This window comes from Aquarana catesbeiana, linkage group LG06, assembly GCF_042186555.1.
Source record: "Aquarana catesbeiana isolate 2022-GZ linkage group LG06, ASM4218655v1, whole genome shotgun sequence".
Lineage (NCBI taxonomy): Eukaryota > Metazoa > Chordata > Amphibia > Anura > Ranidae > Aquarana > Aquarana catesbeiana.
In genome coordinates, this window is record NC_133329.1 from 297,946,567 (window position 1) to 297,972,622 (window position 26,056).

Sequence of the window (26,056 nt, forward strand, 5' to 3'; positions counted from 1 at the left end):
ACGTGGGGGCCATACAAACTACAATTTTGAGTACCATTATGAGCTGCTGCAATGAAATGAAATTTCAGCACAATGGACTAGCCTGCTGCATCATTTTTTTCACTTGATAGATTTTTTTTTTTTTTTTGGGTGACTTTGAATTCAGCCCTCTGTAGATTGATAATTTTCATTTCCTTTAAACGATGTGTCATCCTTTCATTTCCTAACACATTACCCAGTCCATGTCAGTATAGCTATCCAGCATATTTTTCCCCATTGAGATCTGATGTTTATTCAGAATTCCTTAAATATTTTTGTGATATCTCTATCTCTATCTCTGTCGAGAGATCTATCTCTATCTCTGTCGAGAGATCTATCTCTATCTCTGTCGAGAGATCTATCTCTATCTCTGTCGAGAGATCTATCTCTATCTCTGTCGAGAGATCTATCTCTATCTCTGTCGAGAGATCTATCTCTATCTCTGTCGAGAGATCTATCTCTATCTCTGTCGAGAGATCTATCTCTATCTCTGTCGAGAGATCTATCTCTATCTCTGTCGAGAGATCTATCTCTATCTCTGTCGAGAGATCTATCTCTATCTCTGTCGAGAGATCTATCTCTATCTCTGTCGAGAGATCTATCTCTATCTCTGTCGAGAGATCTATCTCTATCTCTGTCGAGAGATCTATCTCTATCTCTGTCGAGAGATCTATCTCTATCTCTGTCGAGAGATCTATCTCTATCTCTGTCGAGAGATCTATCTCTATCTCTGTCGAGAGATCTATCTCTATCTCTGTCGAGAGATCTATCTCTATCTCTGTCGAGAGATCTATCTCTATCTCTGTCGAGAGATCTATCTCTATCTCTGTCGAGAGATCTATCTCTATCTCTGTCGAGAGATCTATCTCTATCTCTGTCGAGAGATCTATCTCTATCTCTGTCGAGAGATCTATCTCTATCTCTGTCGAGAGATCTATCTCTATCTCTGTCGAGAGATCTATCTCTATCTCTGTCGAGAGATCTATCTCTATCTCTGTCGAGAGATCTATGTAGTTTGCCTTGTAGAAGAGATTGTGACTTTGCTATCAATTAGTACATCACAGTGGACCCCACCAAAGTACTGTGAATCAGATTCAGACTTTCAGAATCCATTTTTCAGCACAAGTTTGAATTTCATTAAAGGCTGTAGGGGGCAGTAAAACCGTTCTACTCAACACTGAATAACAAGCCTTCAAATTGTTCTTTGAGAGATTATTACTAGTAAAGCAAAAAAATCACAATAACAAGGAAACAAAACACACATGCAAGGCCTCATTCAGACAAGAGGCCTTCTATATTATGACTTGCTGAATTTGTCTGTATTATCTGTTCCATTGCTTTCCAAGAAGTTCTGGGTTTGAGTTAGGCCAGGAATAAATGAAAAATTAAGAATAAATATTTTTATATAGCATCTTTCTAGTAGATGTGATGACTGCAAGACCTGCAAGACAAAGACATAATGAGCTAGTGTGCATAGCACACTAGCTCATTATGTAATACTCACCTGAGATCAAAGCCCTCACTGCAAATCACTCCCGAAATTACTTCCTGGTATCGCGGGCTCCGGCGCTGTGATTGGCCGGAGCCCACGATGACCTCACATGCCGCCGGTAACGGCACACTCACTGAAGCAACGGCACGTACGTGCCAATGTTTCAGTGCGCATGCCAATGACATTGGCACATGCAGATACAGAGGATATCTCCTAAACCGTATAGGTTTAGGAGATTTCCGGGGTAGCTACAGGTAAGCCTCTTTGTAGGCTTACCTGTAGCAAAAAGTGGATTGTAAGGGTTTACACCCACTTTAAGAGTGCAGCTAACGCACTTAGCCAGATGGGTAAACAGGTGGATCCACACCAGACAGCAATATCCTCCAGTGTGTACTACCCTCCTCAATCTTTTTTTTGGGGACGCTGATGGCTCCTTTGGTCAGACAGTGCCACCAAGACAACAAAAATGATGGGTCATAGTGTAGTAGTCTTTATTCAACCAAATGAAGCAGCAGTGCAATCATCCACTACATTTGGTTTAATAAGAGCTACTACACTATGATCCATCATTTTTGTTGTCTTGGTGGTACTGTCTGACCGATCGAGCCATCAGTGTACTTGCCTAATTAAGCCTGCTTAGCTGAGTGACAGCACATTACTTTTGGTGAGTGTGTACTGCATGTGGGGAAGAAACTTTAGATCACATGCTAATATTGATATCCACTACACGCATGGGTGTTATTATTTACACAATTTTTGTTAGAACGCAAATTACCTATCTACCTACCTACACTATATAAGCTTTTGTTTTGTTTTTATGGCTATCTACACACTGTCATTTTGTGAAATTGAAGATGATTTCAAACCCTGAGGATCTGATCACAGAGGAACTACATTTAAGCGTTTTTTGCTGTTCTCTTGGTTGAGGCAGCCTTTGGTTCCGGTGTGTTGCCACTTCTGTTAGATACATGTGGAAAAAATTTTTTCATGATTAAGGCTCTTGGAGCACTTATGGATTATATATATATATATATATATATATATATATATATATATATATATATATATATATATATATATATATATATATATATATATATATATATATATATATATATATATATATATATATATATATATATATATATACATACATACATACATACATACATACATACATACATACATACATACATACATACATACATACATACATACACAGTGGGGATGGAAAGTATTCAGACCCCCTTAAATGTTTCACTGTTTGTTATATTGCAGCCATTTGCTAAAATCATTTAAAGCGGAGCGCCGCCGAAAATTTTTTATTTTTTTTTAAAAGTCAGCAGCTACAAATACTGCAGCTGCTGACTTTTAAAACTCACTTCCCGGTTCCCTACTGCGCATGCGCGAGTCGCGCAGCGCAATATGGATGGTCCCTGCTGCCTCTGGGACCCGTGTGTTTCCCAGCAGGCAGCGGGGAGGGAGCAGGAAGTGGCGTAAATAACTGCAGATTCTGCGGCTATCTATGCCGGAAGTGAGTACAGATACCTGTAATATACAGGTATCTGTACTCCCCTCCCCCCTGAAAGGTGCCAACTGTGTCACCAGAGGGGGGGAGGAATCTGATGAGTGGAAGTTCCACTTTTGGGTGGAACTCCACTTTAAGTTCATTTTTTTTTCCTCATTAATGAACACACAGCACCCCATATTGACAGAAAAACACAGAATTGTTGACATTTTTGCAGATTTATAAAAAAAAAGAAAAACTGAAATATCACATAGTCCTAAGTATTCAGACCCTTTTCTCAGTATTTAGTAGAAGCACCCTTTTGACCTAATACAGCCATGAGTCTTTTTGGGAAAGATGCAATAAGTTTTTCACACCTGGACTTGGGGATCCTCTTCCATTCCTCCTTGCAGATCCTCTCCAGTTCTGTCAGGTTGGATGGTAAACGTTGGTGGACAGCCTTTTTTAGGTCTCTCCAGAGATGCTCAATTGGGTTTAAGTCAGGGCTCTGGCTGGGCCATTCAAGAACAGTCACGGAGTTGTTGTGAAGCCACTCCTTCGTTATTTTAGCTGTGTGCTTAGGGTCATTGTCTTGTTGGAAGGTAAACCTTCGGCCCAGTCTGAGGTCCTGAGCACTCTGGAGAAGGTTTTCGTCCAGGATATCCCTGTACTTGGCCGCATTCATCTTTCCCTCAATTGCAACCAGTCATCCTGTCCCTGCAGCTGAAAAACACCCCCACAGCATGATGCTGCCACCACCATGTTTCACTGTTGGGACTGTATTGGACAGGTGATGAGCAGTGCCTGGTTTTCTCCACACATACCGCTTAGAATTAAAGCCAAAAATCTATCTTGGTCTCATCAGACCAGAGAATCTTATTTCTCACCATCTTGGAGTCCTTCAGGTGTTTTTTTTAGCAAACTCCATGCTGGCTTTCATGTGTCTTGCACTGAGGAGAGGCTTCTGTCCCCCACTCTGCCATAAAGCCCCGACTGGTGGAGGGCTGCAGTGATGGTTGACTTTCTACAACTTTCTCCCATCTCCCGACTGCATCTCTGGAGCTCAGCCACAGTGATCTTTGGGTTCTTCTTTACCTCTCTCACCAAGGCTCTTCTCCCCCGATAGCTCAGTTTTGCCGGACGGCCAGCTTTAGGAATGGTTCTGGTCGTCCCAAACGTCTTCCATTGAAGGATTATGGAGGCCACTGTGCTCTTGGGAACATTAAGTGCAGCAGAATTTTTTTTTTTTTATATAACCTTGACCCCAGATCTGTGCCTTGCCACAATTCTGTTCTGAGTTCTTCAGGCAGTTCTTTTGACCTAATGATTCTCATTTGCTCTGACATGCAATGTGAGCTGTAAGGTCTTATATAGACAGGTGTGTGGCTTTCCTAATCAAGTCCAATCAGTATAATCAAACGCAGCTGGACTCAAATTAAGGTGTAGAACCATCTCAAGGATGATCAGAAGAAATGGACAGCACCTGAGTTAAATATGAGTGTCACAGCAAAGGGTCTGAATACTTAGGACCATGTGATATTTCAGTTTTTCTTTTTTAATAAATCTGCAAAAATGTCAACAATTCTGTGTTTTTCTGTCAATATAGGGTGCTGTGTGTACATTAATGAGGAAAAAAATGATTTTAGCAAATGGCTGCAATATAACAGAGTGAAAAATTTAAGGGGGTCTGAATACTTTCCATCCCCACTGTGTGTGCGTGTATGTGTGTAGATAGATAGAGAGAGATCTATATATCTATATCTCTAATCTCTCTATCTCTTACATACATACGCTTTTTAGATTGGAGCGCTGCAAACCTTTTTGTGCTACAGGAAAATAACGGTTGATCCTTCTTGAAATTCAGTGTACTTTTAAATTCCTATACAGTGAATTGACAACATTTTGGGGATGTTAGTCCTCTGAGTTACCTCCAGAGCACCCCGTTAGGTTACAGACATGAGGAAAGTGGGAGGTGTTTAGAGTGCAAGTCAGGATAGCATTGGGAAAGAAGCCAACACATCTAGGATAAGCTGTGAAATATAACATTTGTGTTCTTGGTTTTAGATACCTGACAGGTTTCCTTCTGACCATACTTGATAGGCCACATATGAAAATTTAGATAAAATAAGACTATTATAGCAGACATTGTTTCACTGTTCTGTGTTTGTTTGATCCTACTGTGTCTTGAAATTTCTCTTTTCTGCTTGTACTTTTTTCATTGTAGGTACAGTGGTTAAGGTCACAGTTCCCTTCACTGGATATAGAGGTAGATGGTGGTGTTGGACCAGACAATATACACAGATGTGCTGAGGTAAGAGTTTGAGCTTATTGACAAACTAGCCTTTGCAAATTAGGTAATTTGGTCAGGCTATTTCAAGCATTTAAAGGCTCATATTTGAAGCACATCCTTGACTCAATTTTGAGCTTTAGTGAAGTCATATAACTAAGTCAAGATGGACAGTGCATGCTCGGGTCTATGGCCTTCTGCAGTGTCTAGAACCTGTGGCCACGATATTATTGCTGCTGGTCACACCTGCACAGCTGGTCCTCATCTGATTCTATGGGGCTGTTTTCCAAGTGTGACTACACTAGGGAGATGATCCCAAAATAGTCCAAGGATCCACTGCACAGACTGTAAACATTGCAATAGACTGCACCTGTCAGATTAAGAGCCCTTTCGCACTACAGCACAGGCACGTTACCGGTAAAGCGCTGCTACTTTTCGCGGCGCTGTACTGTTGTTTAAGGGCTACTAGCGGGGAGATTTTTACCCCCGCTAGCAGCCGAAAAAAGGTTTGCAGGCGCTTTGGCGGTGCTGCCCATTGATTTCAATGAGCAGGAGCGCTTCAGGAACAGTGTATACACCACTCCTAAAATGCCTCAAAGATGCTGCTTGCAGGGCTTGTTTTAACGGCCTGGCTGCGCAACACCTGAGTGTGAAAGCACTCAGGCTTTCCGACTGGTGAGCATTAAGAGACTTTTACAGGTGCTGTTTTAGCCCAAAAGTGCCTGTAAAACGCCTCTTAAACACTTACCCATCTTGGATCCCACTGTGGCCAATCATATGACCAAGTGCTTAGGCATGTGGTCATCTCTCCAAAGGAGATGATCAGCTAAACTAAATTCTAAAATGTATATAAAAATATCCTCCGCTAAAAAGCCAAAATACACTGTATTGTCAAAAGTATTGGGACACCTGCCTTTTATATGCACATGAAATTTATTGGCGTCTTAGTCGGTAGGGTTCAATATTGTGTTGGCAAAGCAAGGTCCATAAAGACATGGATGAGTGAATTTGTGGTGGAGGAACTTTACGGGCCTGCACAGAGTCCTGACCCCAATGGAACACCTTTGGTATACATTGGAGTGGAAACTGCGAGCCAGGCCTTCTCATCCAACATCAGTACCTGACCTCACAAATGCACTTCTGGAAGAATGGTCAAACATTCCCATAGACACACTCCTAAACCTTGTGGACAGCCTTCCCAGAAGAGTTGAAGCTGTTTATAGCTGCAAAGGGTGGGCCAACTCAATATTGAACCCTAAGGACTAAGACTAGGATGCCACTAAAGTTCGTGTGTGTGTATGTATGTGTACGTCTGTCATAGCTGGAAAAATAGACTGCAATTTGGATTTCACCACTCAAGGAAGTGGTACACAGTTTAAAGAAGAAGTCCAACGAAAGCTCGTTTGGTTGGGCTTCTCCTACGGATCACAGGAGTGCAATTCTTTTGCACTTCTGTGACCCGTTTTCAGCAGAGAGCGGGTTGAAGTCCCCTCTCTGCTGATGTCAGATTTCAGTCCAGGTACCGCGTCATTGTGACAGTCTGGATCCGCCAAGTGCCTGGACTGACACCCGTTTTAGCCTCATCGAGCTGCTGAGAGCCTGAGACGTCCGGCTCCTCTCCCTCCACAGCTCAGCGCTAAGCGTGGAAGGAGATGAGCAGAGAGCTGTGACTGACGGTCTGTAGCTCTCTGCTCACAGAGCTCTGAAAACCGAGTGATCAGTGATGTTTGATCGCTCGGTTTTCAGTGTAGAGGCGCCGGGGGACAGATGCTGCATCCACCTAGGTAAGTATTAATGGGGGGGAAAAAAATAAACCTTTACTTCTCTTTTAAGCTGTAGTAAGTGTGAATAAAGCATGGCTATTAAAGTGATTGTAAAGCTTTACAATCTTGTTATACTTACCTGCTCTTTGCAAAGGTGTTGTGCAGAGCAACCCCAATCCTCTTCTGGGGTCCCCTGTGATGCTCCTGGCTCCTCCTCTTCTCGAGTACCCCCACGGAGAGCCGAATTCCATGGGCGAATTCCGTTGCTGCAGCATAAAAGTTTTTTCACCTTTAAGTGAAAGACTGTGAGGGTTTACAACCCCTGGACTATAATCTGCCAAAGAAGGGGTAGTTTGATAACCTAGGGCTTTGGGAACCAAATTGCTCTTCTAAGGTGTGTCAGAGCTGTAAATATTTATAAAAGCAAAGGCCTGTGGGGTAAGTTGTATTGCTTGCATATAGTCAATGGGCGTAGGGTTCCGTCATAAATATGCGATAGTGTTTAACCGCGCGCACGACCAGCACACAACGATGTACGTCGGTACACTGGTGCTGGTAGGCAAAAGGGCATACAAGTACGACCCCTTTAAGAAGCGGCGGCGCGGGCGCGCGCCCGCCACGGTCTCCGTGAACGTGGGTCCCGTGGACTCTATGTCCGCCGGGTGCCCGCGATCGTGTCACGGAGAGGTAGAACAGGGAGATGCTTTTTTGTAAACAAAGCATTTCCCTGTTCTGCCTAGTGACAAGACAGAGATCATTGCTCTCTGTCATCGGGAGCAGTGATCACTGTCCTGTGTGTTTAAAGCCCAGCCCCCTCACAGTTAGAATCACTCCCTAGGACACACTTAACCCCTTCACTGCCCCCTAGTGGTTAACCCCCTTCACTGCCAGTGTCATTTACACAGTAATCAGTGCATTTTTATAGCATCGATTGCTGTATAAATGAGAATGGTCCCAAAATAGTGTTAAAAATGTCCGATGTGTCCGCCATAATGTCGCAGTCCCGATAAAAATTGCAGATCGTCGCCATTACTAATAAAAATATTTAAAATGCCATAAAACTATCCCCTATTTTGTAGACGCTATAAATTTTGTGCAAACCAATCAATATACGCTTATTGCGATGTTTTTGGTAAAAAAATGTAGAAGAATACATATCGGCCTAAAATTTTTTTTTTTTTTATATATATTTTTTGTGTATAGTGAAATGAACCACTGAAGGTCAACTGTATTGCCTTCAAAAAGTTGCCAACATCCCAGATAAGTACATAGGATAAGACCCTTGAATAAGGGAACTTATATACCCCCAGTATGATGGGACTTTATAGGCGAACCATACGATTAAATTAAATAAAAAATGTTTTATTTATTTAGAAAAGCATAAAAACAGAATACATTGGACATAAATCTCAACAAAAGTGCTTATGCAATAGAATTTGCTTTCATATAATTATTGTATACTTCCATTTATAGACAAGATATATTCTCTAGAAGCCTGACATGTTTCAGGACGATGTCCCTTCTTCAGAGGCGTATTGCAGAGAGAAAAATCATATATGTAGAAGATACATTCTGAAACAACAAATGAAAACGATTTGCACAATGTAACATTTATGAACATAAGAAAGTTTCGCAGCCCAGCACCCCACAGTGTCCACCATACATACCAGTAAAAAGGTTTTCAGGAATGAGAAGTACATGCATAAGATATGCGCATGCATCCACTTTTGGATGAGACAGCAAATTACATATTTTGGATAAAAACACACTGGCTGTCAGTTGACCAACCAGCGTAAGTAATGGTTATCCCTCGACTTCAGAAGTGACTCCGCAAAGGCCTCCAAATGAAAGGATGACCCTGCTGGATCCCCAAAATGACCTTGGAAAGAAAGGAAAGGAAGTTTTTTAACTACTTCCATACTGGGCATTTTCACCCCCTTCCTGCCCAAGCCAATTTTCAGCTTTCAGTGCTTACACACTTTGAATAATAATTGCGCGGTCATACAACACTGTACCCAAATGAAATTTTTATCATTTTTTCCCCACTAATAGAGCTTTCTTTTGGTGGTATTTGATCACCCCTGCGATTTTTATTTCTTGTGCTATAAACAAAACAAAAGTGACAAGTTTGAAAAAAACACAATATTTTTTACTTTTTGCTATAATAAGTATCCATTTTTTTTTTTTTTTTTTTTTTTTAAACAAATTTTTTCCTCATTTTAGGCCGATACGTATTCTTCTACATATTTTTGGTAAAAAATATCGCAATAAGCGTATATTTATTGGTTTGCGCAAAAGTTATAGCGTCTACAAAATAAGGGGATAGATTTATAGCATTTTTATTTTTTTATTTTTTTTTTTTTTACTAGTAATGGCGGCGATCTGCGATTTTTTTATCGTGACTGCGCTATTGCGGCGGACACCATCGGACAATTTTGACACATTTTTGGGACCATTCACATTTATACAGCGATCCATGCTATAAAAATGCATTGATTACTGTATAAATGTGACTGGCAATGAAGGGGTTAACCAGGAGGGGGCGCTGTAGGGGTTAATTTGTTGCTAGGGAGTGATTCTAACTGTGGGGGGTGGGGATTCACAAGGGGAGGAGACCGATCGGTGTTCCTCTGTACAAGGAACACACCATCGGTCTCCTCCCATCTGACAGAACGTGGATCTGTGTGTTTACACACACAGATCCACGGTCCTGCTCGGTTACCGGGCAATCGCGGGTGCCCGGCGGACATCGCGGCCGCCGGGCACGCGCGCCGGGACCCGAGCGATGCGGCGAGCGTGCGCCCCCTGGGCTGCCTGGAAGGCGGCCCAGAACAGCTGCACCGTCCGCCGTCATATGACGGCGGGCAGCAAGTGGTTAAGTAGTTTTATCAAAACATATGAATTTGCATGCATTTTATTTCCCATTTGCCATAAAAGGCTTTCGCTTTAATTTAATTTAAACAAAATGTCTGGCCAGTATCCCATATTTACAAGGTCAGACTGTATTCAGGACTTCTAAAATTAAAAAGAAGACATTCAAGAAAAAACTGCTGAGTTTAGGACATTGGCGGTGCCGCCGTCTACTAATGCAAAGAAAAAAGCCTTACTGCCTGTGTGTAGAAGCAAAATGATCATGCAGCTGGACCGCTTTTTAAATATAAGTACAAAGCAAAAAAGTGGGAGGGTTTGCTTGCCTCTGTCTCTCAGAGAGCGTATCCTGCAAAGGGATATATCTCACATTAGGAAGGAGAGGAGTGTTTGAAATTAATTACTTGTTAGATACAAAAATAGTGCACGGGTAGCTGGAGCATGGAAAGCCTTGGTGATGGAATAACACACTGGACAGGACGCCAGGGAGCGGCTTAAATAGCCACCGGCGCCTGCGCAGTGAGATTCCAATAGGAGGAGGGAGGGATGTCGCTCTACGTGATGCGTATGCGTCGGTCGGAGCGACGCACACAGGGAGGACGGGCAAACAGGGGCCCAACAAAAGGAAAAGAAGGCTCCAAGGTCGCGCCGTCCCTGAATGATGGCGTCACCGCGCACGACGCAAAGCGCAGCAGCGTGCTGTCAAACTAATACCTACTGCAACGTAGGATCGAATAAGGACAGGGGAGGAAAGACAACCATTACTATAGCAACTGGGAGAGCGGTCACGCAAAAGAAAGGGGAAAAGGGGAGATGAGCAAGAAAAGCAGATATAAAGAGAAGGAAAAGGACAATCAGATGGATAGTGGGTTATTGCGACCGTATAGGAAAAAGCAAAATACATGAAAGGATTAAATAAAAAAAATAATAAAAATGAAAGTCAACTGACTGATTTTATTTGGAAACCAAAAAAAGAGGAGGGGACCTAGGGCATCCAATGATGAGGCCCCAGGGGAGGGTCTGCACGGCGCCCACTCAGAGCCAAAGTGCTGGGGGAGCGTCATGCAGGCCCACCCCACCGACGCACGAGAACACCGTCATGACAAGCCCCTAGTCGGACGAGTCTGCAGTGTAAAAAGGCGCCACGCCGTCATCTGGGATGGTTCGGCGTGGCCCACGTGCGCCGGGCGGAGACAGATCCAAAGCCAGACAACCAAAAAATAAACGAAGTGAAAAAGTTTTAAATCAAAACCAAAAATCACAATTAATTAGTGTCTCGAGATAAAGTGGTTCTAAAGGACACCACTCTGGTAGATTAAGCATGGTGGACATAGCTGGGTGTGCAATGAATGGGTAGACATAAATGACAGTTAGTATAATACCACATATGGAATATTTTGTACATCGAATCAAATGACAAAGATTGTTAGAACAATATACACGCATATATAAACATATAGATACTGAGTATAGTATACAAGTCATTGTACGTGTACAAGTATGTTAAAACAATGTTCCATAAGTACAGGTGGCATCATCAGAAGATGTGTGCAAAGAATTCATTATCAAAGACATGATCAACTAATCCATTACCTCTGGATAGTTCAAGAATATCCTCCAAGAATGCATATTCCCGATATTTTTTCAGGTATGCAGTGTTGGATTCTCATTCTTTTTCGCACCCACCTGAGACAAAGCCCTCCAAAAAGGGACGAAAGCTCATCTGGGTATTTAAACCTGGAAATTGTGTTGCATTGAGGCTTGCGATCCAACAGACCTCCCTCTGGAGCAAGATCTTGTTCCAATCACCACCCCTCGTATCCGGATGGACACGGTCGAGGATGGTAAAATGGACAAGGGGAAACTTGCCCGTGTGGTGGTCTCGCACATGTCGCCCCAGAGGGAGGTCCGGGTCCGCCTGCCTCATGCTGGTGATATGTCGTGCCGCCCTTTTATGGAACTCTAATTTGGTTTTGCCAACGTAAAAGCATTTACATTGGCAAGTTAGTAAGTAAATAACTCCAGGGGTCTTGCAATTAGGAAAATGTCTCGGTCTGTACATTCTTCCATTAGGTAGTTTGAATTTGATTTGTGTGTTCATATAGCGGCAACATGAACATCCACCACATGTAAAAGTTCCTAGTCGTTTGCATATATCTGAACGGAAAGTGCCTGTGTATTCACTTTTTACGAGATGATCCCCTAATGAACGGGCTTTCCTATATGTGATCGTGGGTGTTGCAGATATATGTGGTTTTAAATTGGGGTCTGTTTGTAGTAGATGCCAATGTTTTTGTAGGATACTTTTAATAATCCCATGCTGCTTATTATAAGTGGTAATTACTCTAATGGCTGATTGGGAGGTGGAGGGTGTTTTTTTAGAGAACAAAATGTTGTGCCTTAATTGTCCTCAGGCTCTTTTAAAGGCTTTTTTTAGGCATGTGGGCGAGTATCCTCGCTCAAGGAGTCTCTCTCTTAATTTATTAGCTTCCCTGACAAAATCGGTATCTTTTGAGCAGTTACGTCTGAGTCTTAAATATTGCCCGTAAGGGATGGATGAAACTAATGATTTGGGATGTGAGCTTGATGCATGTAAAATAGTGTTTCCAGCAGTCTCTCTTTCCGATAGAGATCGCTGGATAGAGACCCATCTGTGGATTTGGTTATGCTTAAATCTAGAAAAGTGATTGAAGTATCACTGAAAGTCATTGTGAAAAACAAGTTAGTTATTTGAGTTCATGATTTGTATGAAAGAATATAAGGCCTCAGGTGTACCATTCCATATCATGAATATATCGTCTATATACCTGAACCATGCCGCTACATGGGTGGTATATGGCGAGAGGTTATCGTCTGACAGGAGCGACCGCTCCCACTCCCCCAGGTACAGGTTGGCATACGATGGAGCACAGCAAGTCCCCATCGCAACCCCCTGCACCTGGAGGTAGTGGGAGCCGTCAAACGTGAAGGTATTATGTGTTAGGATGAAATCAAGAGATTCCAGAAGAAAGGAATTCAGTTTGCGGTCATCTTTATGAGATTGTGACAAAATATGTCTGATGACTGAAAGTCCTGCATCGTGCGAAATAGAGCTCTATAGTGCCTCGACGTCGATGGCCACTAAAAGCGAATGTGGTAGTATGTGTAGTTCTTCCAGATTTTGCAACAGATGGATAGTGTCCTTAATATATGAAAACAGACCTGCAACATAGGGTCTGAGGTGACTGTCTACAAACTTGCTCAGGTTTTCAGTTAAGGACCCATTTCCGGAAATGATGGGACGCCCGGGGGGGGGTTTCTTTGTTTTTGTGTATTTTAGGAAGAAAATACAATGTAGGGGTTGACAATATTCAAAGTGTTAGGTGACAGGAAAGTAGGTGAGGACTCGGTAGATTCGGAGACGGAGTCTCTGTTTTAATGGACTAAAAAAATCTTGATCAGAGCGAAGTGTAGTAGTGATCGATGATAGGAGTATCACCCATAGATGTGGATGCAATAGACCCTGCACCAGTAGGCCCTGCTGAAGAGAGCTGGTTTTCACCACGTGTGTTACCTTTACCAATAGGGAGAAGATTGGTGGTAGAAAGAGTGCTGGCCGTGTCTGTAATTCTCTTCTTGGTGTGCGCAGGATCATCTCCGGATGGTGGTCTTTTATTTTTTCGTGGTTTGCGATTCCTTTGTCTATTGTGAAAAGAAGATGAGACAGAAGAGTTTAACGAGGAATTGGATTCAGAATCTCTGGAAGTTCTATTGGTATTACCCCTGTATGGGTGTGGAGTTACAGAAGTTTGATGCCATTTATAAGCAGTGCCTTCCTGGAAGGCTCTTTTATCCCTAGTTATTAACCTTTCTTGGGATTTTTGATTCAATCGGATTTTGATTTTTTGGGGATATTTATTTATAGGCTGGACACTGGGGGGTGCTTAAAGTACGGTATCAGGATGTTGGAATGTATGGTTTTTATATGTACGAACCTAATTTTTACACTTTTTAACATTGCGTTTTGTTAATTTTTTGCGAGGTACCTTTTTAAAGTCCCGTGTTTTTTTTTTTTTTTTTTTTTTTTTTTTCCCATTTTCTGTGATTAACCAAATTGCCCAAATTCTTCTCCATCTCCTTCCTTATATACCATTTAGTGTGTGCATAACTTTACATATATTGTAATTTAAAGGGCATTTAACATTAAGGCTCCATTCACACCCGAGCGTTTTGTAGCTTGAAGCCTCAAGCTACAAAACGCTTGAGGGGAAAAAATACATGGTTCACATCTCCACTCCAAGTCGCCTGAAGCTCAAACAAGTTCTGGACCCTTTTTCTTGTAGCTCGAATTGGGCATATTTGGGCGTTTTTTGGAGCAGGAAGCAGATGACAAAATCTAAAAACATAGCAACAAATGATGAAACAGATGGATCATTTTTCCTATTGGCTAATAAAAAAAATGCCAAAGCTCAAAAACGCCGGAAAACGCTGCATGGAAACGCGCAAATATGCCCGACAAAACGCTCCTCTCAGGTGTGAATGGGGCCTTACTAGCCCATAGTCCACCTGTAGTGTTCTCCTTCTGTGTTATTTTGCTACCCTGATAAGTTTTAATAAAACTAATTTTTTGTGTCATGAGAAACCATGGTTGTGGTGGCCTTTCATCTTGTGTCTTTTAAGGCCTGCCTTACCTGTATTGTGTGGGCAGTTGGGGAAATTTTTAGTCTGTGTTCCATGTGTTAACATGCAAATTTCATATTTTAACAGGCTGGAGCTAATATGATTGTATCTGGAAGTGCAGTTATGAAAAGTGATGACCCACGCACTGTGATCAATTTACTTAGAAATGCCTGCTGTGAAGCCATTCAGAAGCGCTCACTGGATCGATGAAATCCTCGTTCTGGCCCTTATCAGACCACTGTGGAACCGTTCACATACCAAGAGCAGACCCTGGGACATAGACTAGTGTGGCACAATATTGACCACCTTCAAAGTGCAGCTTTTTTTTGGCTAAAGACTGTAAGACAGATGCGGTTGGATTTTTTTATTTGTTTTCCCCTTGTGTATCAAATTTTATTTGCTGCTGAAAATGGCTAGTTTTATTCTGTGGAGTGAAAAAAAAAAAGTTAACGTGGGTCCAAGCTCTGAGTTGTACTGTCTTGATCACTTCTTAAGAGACTCATTCACTGGGAAAGTATGTTTAACATAAAAATGGTTATTATGCCTTATTTGAAATGGAGTGTTTGCCTAGATTGCTTGCAACAGATAACTTATGTCAAAGCAGACTGTTACTTTTATATAGGTTTTTGTAAAAAAAAAAAAAAAAAAAAAACCTTGCATTGACAAATTCTTGCCTTCCCTGCTGCTCCTCTAAAACCCTGTTGAAGTTTTCACAGGGTTAATAACCTCCTCCCCATATGACATTATTGAGTCCTGACGATTGGCTATTCAGGACTGAGTACTGCATCCTAGGTGGTGGTTGCATGGGTCCTTTATATGCAGAATCATGGGGTATGTAAGAGTGTCCCAACAGGAAGCACAGCGAAGGGAAGTATTGGTGAGTGGGATCTTTTGTTAGAAGAGAACCTGTCACTGGGCAAAATGATAAATTCTTTACACACATTTTTAATGTGTCAGATCGTATAAATACACACAAGGGGTAATTTCAAAGTCATCTAGCATATTATGTAGCTTTAGGCGCCTTTCACAGGGACGGCTATTCTGCCGCAGTTAAAAGCATATTTTTTTTCCTGTGAAATTCAAGACTCCAGGCACTGCGATCATTTGCACAGTGCGATTAGCCATTTCCATGGCAACCCGACAGGGTACTGACTCACACTGTTTGGTATATATCTTGAGGGGGAACTCCACGCCAAATTTTGAATAAAAAAAAAATGGCGTGGGTTCCCCCGCAGGGGTATAACAGGCCCTTCGGTCTGGTATGGATTTTAACGGCGTGGGGTCCCCCCTAAAATCCATACCAGACCCTTATCCGAGCACGCAGCCCGGTCGGTCAGGAAGAAGGGTGGGAACGGGCGAGCCCCTCCCCGAGCCATACCAGGCCGCATGCCGTCAACATGGGGGGTGGGTGCTTTGGGGGAGGGGGCGCCCTGCAGGCCCCCCACATGTTGATGAGGACAAGGGCCTCTTCCTGACAACCCTGGCCGTTGGTTGTCGGGGTCTGCGGGCGGAGGGCTTACCGGAATCCGGGAGCCCCCTTTAATAAGGGGGCCCCCAGATCCCGGCCCCCCACCCTATGTGAATGAGTATGGGGTACATGGTACCCCTACCCATTCACCTAGTGAAAAAGTGTCAATAAAAAAAAAAAACACTACACAGGTTTTTAAAGTATTTTATTAGACAGCTCCAGGGGTCTCTCCGGGTCTTCTGCTGGGCTCCTCCACTATCTTCTGCTCTTTTGCTAGCAGGGGAGCCTGGTCTGCTGCCTTCTGCCTTCTTCCCTCTTCTCTTCTTCCGATGTTGACACGATGCTCTCTCCGGCTGAAATGCACTCTGGGGGCTCCGCTCTGACTTATATAGGCAGTGACCCCGCCCCTTATGCCATCAGTCCCTGGGCAATGCTGGGACTGTGACATTGTAGGGGGTGTGGTCAACATCACCCAGTAGCATGCCCAGGGACTGTGATGGCATAAGGGGCGGGGTCACCACACATATAAGTCAGAGCGGAGCGCCCAGAGTGCATTCCATTCAGGAGAGAGCGTCGTGTCAACATCGGAAGCAGAGAAGAGGAAGAAGGCAGCAGACCGGGCTCCTCCGCTAGCAAAAGAGCAGAAGATAGTGGAGGAGACCCCCCGGAGCTACTTTTTTTAAATACTTTAAAGACCTGTGTAGTGTGTTGTGTTTGTTTTTTTTTTTTTGGACACTTTTTCACTAGGTGAATGGGTAGGGGTACCATGTATATACAATTTAAAGGCTGCGCTGCTAGTGCAAATACATGATCATATTAACTGAAAATACCATAATTATGAATAAACACAAGTAAATTGTTTCATAACCAAAAATATGCACATAAATCGCATGCAAAAAAAAAATCGCATGCAAAAAATTTTTTTTTTTTTTTTTAGTGAAACATTCAGTAAACAAAAACGATTAAATTGAGTCCATTTAGTTATAGATTGAAATGAACTGTAGGTCTTGTGGGTGTAGAAAATAGTTGGATAGAGGGAGAAAGACACCCTTCCTTCAAGTGATATAAAAATTATCTCCGTAAGGAGCGTGATGTTAAAATAGAGAGAAGATCCTCCACCTCAAGTAAGGTAAGCCCCTTACCAGATCCAAAGATCTCCTGTCACAGAGATCATGCACACATGTGGCTGTGTCCCCCAGCCACTGGGTCTCTGTCAGTGCGCAGATCGGAAGCCACCTCTCCAGGAAATCAATCCAAACGTGATTTATCCGCTCACAGACCATGGATAAATAGGAAAGAAATACTCCATAGCGTAATACAGTTAAAATCCACTTTAATTAATAAAAGAAAAGCACTTACAATTTGTGCAGTAAAGATCGCTTATAAAAACATGTAGCGCCGGCCGGCTTCAGCTGCTGCCCGTTTCTTCCGGGTTCAGCGTGGTATGGTGGTGACGTCAGCACGCCGCTCCTCCCTACGCCGTTTCGACAAATCTGTCGTCTTCCTGGGGTACGGGCGGCATGCTGACCCACCACCTATATGGGAACTCAAAGCAGAGGAACGCCCCTTTCTGTGATCAGGGCGTCCGAGGCCGCTGCCGCCATCTTTGTATAGGGCAAGCGGAAACTGTATGTTGTTGATTCACTACCATGTATACCGTCACAACCTGGGCAAAAAGGGTTATAACAGGGCGAATAGGATTATACGCTCCATTGTTGCCAATAGCGTATAGACCACAAAAAAAAAAGATGTCAAAGGGATGCAGAAATTCAGATCGGAAAATACCGCATCTGATATTAAATGCATAATCAAAAAAAGAAAACAAAAATACAAACTATCTGTTAAATAAATAACATCTATTAAAATAAAAAAATCTATGTAAAAATGCCCAGGTGGCCTGATATTACCATTAATTGGGACTGAAACTAGGTAGATTCGCCACTGGGGACACTAGTGAGCTAATGACACTAATGCAACATCAAGTCAAGGAAAATTTAACCCTTAGGTTCCAAGGTTTTCTAGTATCGAGTAACCCTTTGTGTTCTAATAAAAAATTAAATGAATAATAATGATAAAACTTAAAAACGATCACACCGTCAGTGTGTACCTATACATATTGGTCCATCTCTACAACAATGGAGCATAGAATCCAAAGAGAAGTTTGATTGTAGAATGCCCTGTGAAAGTCCAAATGTAAAATGGACATAGAGAATGATGCTCTATAAAAAACACAGCCCTCCATGTCCCAAATTTCATTAATAAAAATAAATAAACAGAAAAAAGAAAGAATGTGCTATGGGGAGTTTTTCTTTTCCCATACCTCATTAGCCCACCTCCGGACACCATGATCTCAGATGAAGGTTACACACGTGAACAATCAACCATTATCTATGAAGGCGTTCACATCAGTGTCTATATTCAAACCATAAGGGGTGTAACACCGGACACGATGGATCCAAGTCATTTCCAATCTAGATAATTCTCTGACTAAGGATCCACCCCTCCAGTGTGCACTGTACCTATCTATCCCCAAAAATAGAGTGTTAGCAGGGTTCCTATTGTGATGTAAAGCATAGTGTTTTGATACCGAATGGTATTGATATCCGATCTTGATATTAGTAATGTGTTCTCCTAAGCGGACCTGCATGGGGCGTTTGGTACGGCCTATATATTGCAGCCCACAAGGGCATTGCAATAAATACATCACCCCTTTAGTGCTACAAGTGACAAAAGGTTCGATCTTATGGACCCTAGAGGTACTGGAGGATACAAAGGATTCTGTTTTTCTCTGTTTGCTTCTGTTGAGTGAGCATATCTGACACCTTCGACATTGGTGGTAACCGGATAAATTCTGGAAGAAGGATACCTTTTGAGTGGGTGGGTCCACAACATTAGGGGCAATTCTGTCCCGCAACGAAGGGACCCCCCTAAATACAATCTGTGGTTTATGGGGCAAGATTGTTTTAATGATCCTGTCATTTTCTAGAAGGTGCCAGTGTTTTCGCAAGATCCTCGTGATCTGATAATGTTGAGTGGAAAAGCCCGTAATAAACGGTAATGACGGTCCCCCCAAATTAGCCTTGGGGGCCTCATTCAATAATGAGGCTCTGTCAAGGGCTTCAACTTGTTGCTTAGTTCTAACTAGAAGTTCTTTATCATATCCTTTTTCTTCTAATCTTTTGGATATGATATCAGCCTGTACCCTGTAGTCTTTAATGTCAGTGCAATTACGCCTCATTCTGGTAAATTGGCTCTTCGGAATGGATTTAAGCCACGGATCATGATGGCAGCTCCCAATGGGGATAAAGGAGTTCCGATCCGTTTTTCTTAAAAAAGGAAATGGTTGTAAACATATCGCCCTCCTTAGAGATGGTGAGATCGAGGAAATTAATCCTCTCGTAGCTGCTCTCATGGACAAACCTTATCCCCCTATTGTTATTAATTGCGGAAAAGAAGTCCTCAAGCTGAGAGGTGGACCCATCCCATAGGAGGAGGACATCATCTATATACCTAGCCCAAAACTTAAGATGGGGATTTCGGTCTTTATAGATGACGTCCTCCTCCCACTTGGCCATAAATAGGTTGGCCAAACTGGGGGCATATTTTGCCCCCATGGCCACGTTGTTGGCGATGGTATTTTCAGTTAATATGATCATGTATTTGCACTAGCAGCGCAGCCTTTAAATTGTATAGCTAGTAAGGTGGAGGTTGTTTCACATCTAAGGTTGCAGCAGCATTTTATATTTCAATTTTTGGGTTGAGATACTTGTCTTTTCATCACACACATGTGGGGATCATTTCCACTTATGGGATAGCGCAGTATTTTTTATGATATTACAGTTGCTTATTGAGGGGTACCATGTACCCCATACTCATTCACATAGGGTGGGGGGCCGGGATCTAGGGGCCCCCTTATTAAAGGGGGCTCCCGGATTCTGATAAGCCCTCCGCCTGCAGACCCCGACAACCAACGGCCAGGGTTGTCGGGAAGAGGCTCTTGTCTTTATCAACATGGGGACAAGGTGCTTTGGGGTGGGGGGCCCGCAGGGCGCCCCCTCCCCCAAAGCACCCACCCCCCATGTTGAGGGCATGCGGCCTGGTATGGCTCAGGAGGGGGGCGCTCGCCCGTCCCCACCCCCTTTCTTGACCGACTGGGCTGCGTGCTCGGATAACGGTCTGGTATGGATTTTAGGGGGGACCCCACGCCGTTTTTTCGGCGTAGGGGTTCCTCTCAAAATCCATACCAGACCGAAGGGCCTGGTATGCCCCTGTCTTTTTTTTTTTTTTTTTTTTTATTCAAAATTTGGCATGGAGTTCCTCCTCAAGATTCATACCAAACAGTGCCGGGCATTGGCAGTGATACGAGTCGGATCCCCGTGCTTGTCGCTCATTGGGAAAGGAAAAATCTTTTTTCCTTTCTTGATGAGCAGCTCGGCGCTGTTATCTGCAGCTGACACAGTGCACTGCGATTACCTGCGGTTATGTGCAGATAGCTGCTCTAAATCACTCCTGGACGCAGTCAATTCTATTTTTTCTATCCGCACAGAACCGCATGTATCTAATTTGCAGCTAAATGCAGTGTGTGAATGGGGCCATAGGAAAGCATTGTGTGCTTTTAGCTGCGGTAGAAAATCCGCAGCTAAAAGCACCATTCTATCCGTCCGTGTGAAAGGGGCCTAAGCTAAGGACAAATGTGTGCACAATAAATACATACAGTATATCCGGTAGGGCTAAATAAATTATGCAGTAGGAAGATCCCCATTTTTGAATGGCTCAGAATCTAAGCTTGCAAAAATTCAGAACAGGCATGCCTAAATAGTGAGCAACATGGCACAAAATCAAGTGAATGCAGGGTGCAGCCCCCCTAAAAGCCTTGGGAAGCATTCTAAATCTAGAAGCAATCAACTGTAAGTGAACTTAATTAAACACAGTTGTAATGTTTTCTAATTGCATTATCAGTTCACTAATTTAGATTACTGCTCTTTGAACGTCAGGCAAACAGAATATACAGTTTTGCCTATCTGGAATTTTGGCCCATGGGCTTCAGCTTGTGTAAGAACATTGTGTACAGCAAGCTTGTACAAAGGATTTGCAGAACTTCTGCTAAACTTTGTTGAAGCTTTTAAGATACAATTTAGGTGTGTTAAAGTGTGAGAATGTAAAACACAGATCTTAATGTTCTACCACTTGTACCTACAGGCAAGCCTAGTAATACTTACCTGTAGGTACTGGGAATAGGAGATATTCAGAGTGCATGCAGCCAGTGACATTACTGGTGCATGTACTCTGAAGGTCTGGCATACAGTGCCAGACCTTCAGAGCCTGCGTCGTAAATGGCAGCTCCTGTGCGGGAGTGACATCATTGTGCCCCCGGCCACTCGTGTAGCTGGAGGACGTGAACCTGGAAGAAAGACCGGGGGGAAGATGTCAGCGTGGCATTGGAGGGCTTCATGCTAAGGTAAGTCTCGTAATGTGCTAGTATGTGATGCATACTAGCACATTATGACATTGCCTTGCAGGGTTTTTTTTCCTCCCATCAACTGTGGTTTAACACCGCTTTAAAGTGGAACTTTAGTCAGAAAAATTACGTCCCGATAGATTGCTTCAGGCTGGCCCCTTTTGCAGGATTAGATATGTAAAACCATAAAAAAGAGGGGCCAATACTGTTTAAAACCCAGTAATACACTGTCTCACCCTGCTCTGCACATGCTAAGGAGTTCTCCATTTTTTGACATTGTGACAAAAAGGTAGATGCTGTTCTGCTGACAGCCTAAAGATTTACTGCTGCTCAGGGGGCTTGGTCTTCAGCAAAATGGTGGCCTCCAGAAAGAAGATGCAGGAACAATGCTGGATGAAATTTACAGCACACTCTAATGTTGGTAGCATAATTAATAATGTGGAATATATGTTCCTTGCTAAAGAACATTATTTTTTTATCAAGTTGTTATGGGTAAAGGTATGCTTTAATGGAAGTGCTAATTGTCATTTTTAAACAGGCTGCTAGCAGGCTTCAGTAATCTTTGAGTAGCGTTAACCCCTTTGCCGACTGGCTCACACCGATGTACGTTGGCAGAAGGGCACGTACAGGTATATTAACATACCTGCAAGTTGCCGTGAGTGTGATTGCGGGTCCCGCTGACTCAATGTCCACGGGAATACCCGCGATCATCTCATGGTGAGAAAGAACGGGGAAATGCTGATGTAAACAAGCATTTCCCCATTCTTCCTAGTGACAGAACAATGATCACAGCTCCCTGTGATCAGGAGCGGTGATCAGTGTCGTGTCACACATAGCCCCTCCCCCCCTACAGTTAGAACACATCCCTAGGACACACCTAACCCCTGCAGTGCCCCCTACTGGTTAACCCCTTCACTGCCAGTCACATTTACACAGTAATAAGTGTATTTTTAAATGCACTGATCGCTGTAAAAATATGAATGGTCCCAAAATAGCGCCAAAAGTGTCCGATCTGTCCGCCATAATGTCTCAGTCACAATAAAAATCCCAGATTAACAATAAGTATATTTCCTTAGGAGAAGAAAATATTAACGGCGCTTAATGTGATAAGTAATTATATGGCTGACCATTAAAAGTCAATGATATTGTTAAGTTAAAACAAAATATCAGGTAATAAAGAGCTCTGATCCCAGCGCTCAAAATGAATAAAAGCTAATAGTGTATGCACTTCAAGCTACTATCATAAAATAAATTATCACAGTTAGATGAAAAAGTATACCCCCTTAGAAGAGGAAAATAGTGACAATGCTAAATATGGGTAAAAGATTCAACAGTATTGCTCCAATCAAACGTTTCCACTCAAACTATTCCTAGCAAGAGAACGTTTGTTGATTTAAAAAAAAAAAATTTATATATAAAAAAAATAATAAATAAGAACACACAGTCCATAAGATTGCATAGAGCATAACTGAAGTAATGTATCAAGTCCTTCAGTTGGTAGTTGCATGCATGTAGCTGGCAGCGATGTAAAGGTGGGCTTCTAATCCAACCAAGTGCACTAGCCGGGGGCCATTACACCTTCCTCGAATCACCGCGTGAGAACCCCCTTTGTAAATGTGCTTACCAGAGGCAAGTATCAGTAAAGCCTGTGACAACTTTCCCAGCGTTAACCTGCTCCTCAGCCGCTGGGTGGATCCGCTCTCCATAGCCAGAAGGTTACAAAGCCGTGGACATGTCATGCAAAGATACAAGGGGAGGCTTCCATAGTGTTAAACTCTTTATTGTTATCAAATCCCCCCCCCCCCCCCCCCCAGTAAAAGTTGTGCTTACAATAAATAAACTTTTAAAATGCAGCCATTCACAGTGCCAGTGTCAGCTCACCGCAGATCAATGGACCACGCGACCCATCAGCTGTACACAGACAACGTCATCCCGGGACTCATCATTATTGTAAGCACAACTTTTACTAGGGGGGGCTTTTTTTTTTATAACAATAAAGAGTTTAACACTATGGAAGCCTCCCCTTGTATCTTTGCATGACATGTCCACGGCTTTGTAACCTTCTGGCTATGGAGAGCGGATCCACCCAGCGGCTGAGGAGCAGGTTAACGCTGGGAGAGTTGTCACAGGCTTTACTGATACTTGCCTCTGGTAAGCACATTTACAATGGGGGTTCTCACGCTGTGATTCGAGGAAGGTGTAATGGCCCCTGGCTAGTGCACTTGGTTGGATTAGAAGCCCACCTTTACATTGCTGGCAGCTACATCCATGCAACTACCAATTGAAAGACTTGATACATTACTATAGTTATGCTCTATGCAATCTTATGGACTGTGTGTTCTTATTTATAATTTTTTTTATATATACATTTTTTATTTATTTATTTTTTTATCAACAAATGATCTCTTGCTAGGAATAGGAATAGTTGAATAGTGAGTGGAAACGTTTGGAGCATTACTGTTGAATCTTTTACCCATATTTAGCATTGTCACTATTTTCCTCTTCTAAGGGGGTATACTTTTTCATCTAACTGTGATAATTTATTTTATGATAGTAGCTTGAAGTGCACACACTATTAGCTTTTATTCATTTTGAGCACTGGGATCAGAGCTCTTTATTACCTCTGATATTTTGTTTTAACTGAACAATATCATTGACTTTTAACGGTCAGCCGTATAAGTACTTATCACATTAAGCGCTGTTAATATTTTCTTCTCCTAAGGAAATATACATTTTGTTGTATTGTTTTATTTTATTCTATAATAGCAGCTAGTAGGACATTGGAACAACGCTATCCATTTTGAGCACTTGTCTTGTAATTGGAACCCACCAAACTCTAAAGTGGGCAAGAGCAGAGCTAGGCTCTATAAAAGTGAGATTTCGTGGCAGATGTGCCCAAGAAAAATGAGTCCAACTGGAGACTCAGCCTAGCAGGTTCCATTTCTACCAGAAAAATGGCATCACTTGCACTGAAGCAGATTAGACTTGTCTCAGATAAGACTGTGCAGCTTGTTGTAGAAAGGAAGCTTCTATTGCAGATTTCCATTTTGGGCAGGTTGCTTTGCAAGGGTTTTAATGCGAGTTATAAATATACAGCGGGTAAAATAAGTATTGAACGCGTCACACTTTTTCTAGGTAAATATATTTCTAAAGGTGCTATTAGCATGAAATTTTAACCACACGTCGGTAACCACTCATGCAGTCCATACATACAAAGAAACCACAACAAATAAGTTCAGAAATTGTTATGTGTAATAAAATGGAATGACACAAGGAAAAAGTATTGGACGAATGAAGAAAAGGAGGTGCAAAAAGGCACGGAAAGCCATGACACCAGCTAAAAATCGTAAGCTCTAATAAGCAGGGCTCTCTGATTCCTCCTGTATTGTATTGAATTGTATTGTACTTGTACTGTCTGCCCTAATGTTGTAAAGCGCTGCGTAAACTGACGGCGCTATATAAATCCTGTATAATAATAACTAGAAAGCAATTCTGCCCCTTGTGAGTGCAAATTAATATCGGCTGGTTCAGTCTCAACTGGCCTATAAAAAGGTGTCATGCAAGCAACATCTCATGATGGATAAAAGCAAAGAGTGCTCTCAAGATCTTCACAACCTTATTGTTGAAAAACATACAGATGGCATTGGTAATAGAAGGATTTCTAAACTTCTGAATGTTCCAGTGAGCACTGTTGGGACCATAATCCGGAAGTGGAAACAACATTTCACCATAAACCGGCCATGACCAGGTGCTCCTCGTGAGATTCCTGACTGCGTGAAAAGAATTATCAGAAGAGTTGTCAAGAGCCAAGGACCACTTGTGGAGAGCTTCAGAAATACCTGGAATTAGCAGATACAATTGTTTCAAACAAAATTATGTACTCAACCGCCATGGCCTGTATGCACGCTCACAGCACAAGACTCCATTGCTGAAGAAAAAACATGTTGAAGCTTGTTTAAAGTTTACTGCACAACATTTAGACAAGCCTGTGAAATACTGGGAGAATATAGTCTCGTCAGATGAGACCAAAATTTAAGTCTTTGGATGCCATAATACACACCATGTTTGGAGGTCATATTGCACTGCGCATCACCCCAAAACACCCCCATACCAACAGAGAAGTTTGGAGGTGGGAACATCATGGTGTGGGGTTGTTTTTCAGCATATGGTACTGGCAAACTTCATATAATTGAAGGAAGGATGAATGGAAAAATGTACCAAGACATTCTTGATAAAAATATTTTGCCATCTACCAGGATGATGAAGATGAAATGAGGATGGACATTTCAGCAAGACAATGATCCCAAACACAAAGCCAAGGAAAGTCTCAGTTGGTTTTAAAGAGAGAAAATAAAGCTGCTAGAATGGCCCAGCCAATCACCTGACTTGAATCCAATAGAAAATCTATGGAAAGAACTAAAGATCAGAGTTCATAGGAGAGGCCTTCAAGATTTGAAGACTGGGTGGAACAATGGGCCAAAATCACACCTGAGCAATGCATGCGACTAGTTTCTCCATACAGGTGTCTTGAAGCTG

General features: G+C 42.5%; 2 protein-coding genes across 4 annotated transcripts in view; one reads left to right on the plus strand and one right to left on the minus strand.

Moving 5' to 3' along the window:
• RPE (ribulose-5-phosphate-3-epimerase) overlaps positions 1-15,149 on the plus strand; it is a 29,508-nt gene extending 14,359 nt beyond the window's left edge. For all 3 annotated transcript variants that reach the window (XM_073633545.1, XM_073633549.1, XM_073633548.1), the window contains 2 exons: positions 5,242-5,328; positions 14,682-15,149. In XM_073633545.1, coding sequence (XP_073489646.1) covers positions 5,242-5,328; positions 14,682-14,804 — 210 coding nt within the window. In that variant the 3' untranslated portion in view covers positions 14,805-15,149. The remainder of the gene's footprint in view (positions 1-5,241; positions 5,329-14,681) is intronic.
• Positions 8,462-26,056, minus strand: part of KANSL1L (KAT8 regulatory NSL complex subunit 1 like) — a 206,986-nt gene continuing 189,391 nt past the window's right edge. The window contains exons 17-18 of the transcript XR_012244986.1: positions 13,489-13,616; positions 8,462-8,639 (exon numbers count right to left, since the gene is read on the minus strand). The gene's annotated coding sequence lies outside the window, so the exon portion shown is untranslated. The remainder of the gene's footprint in view (positions 8,640-13,488; positions 13,617-26,056) is intronic.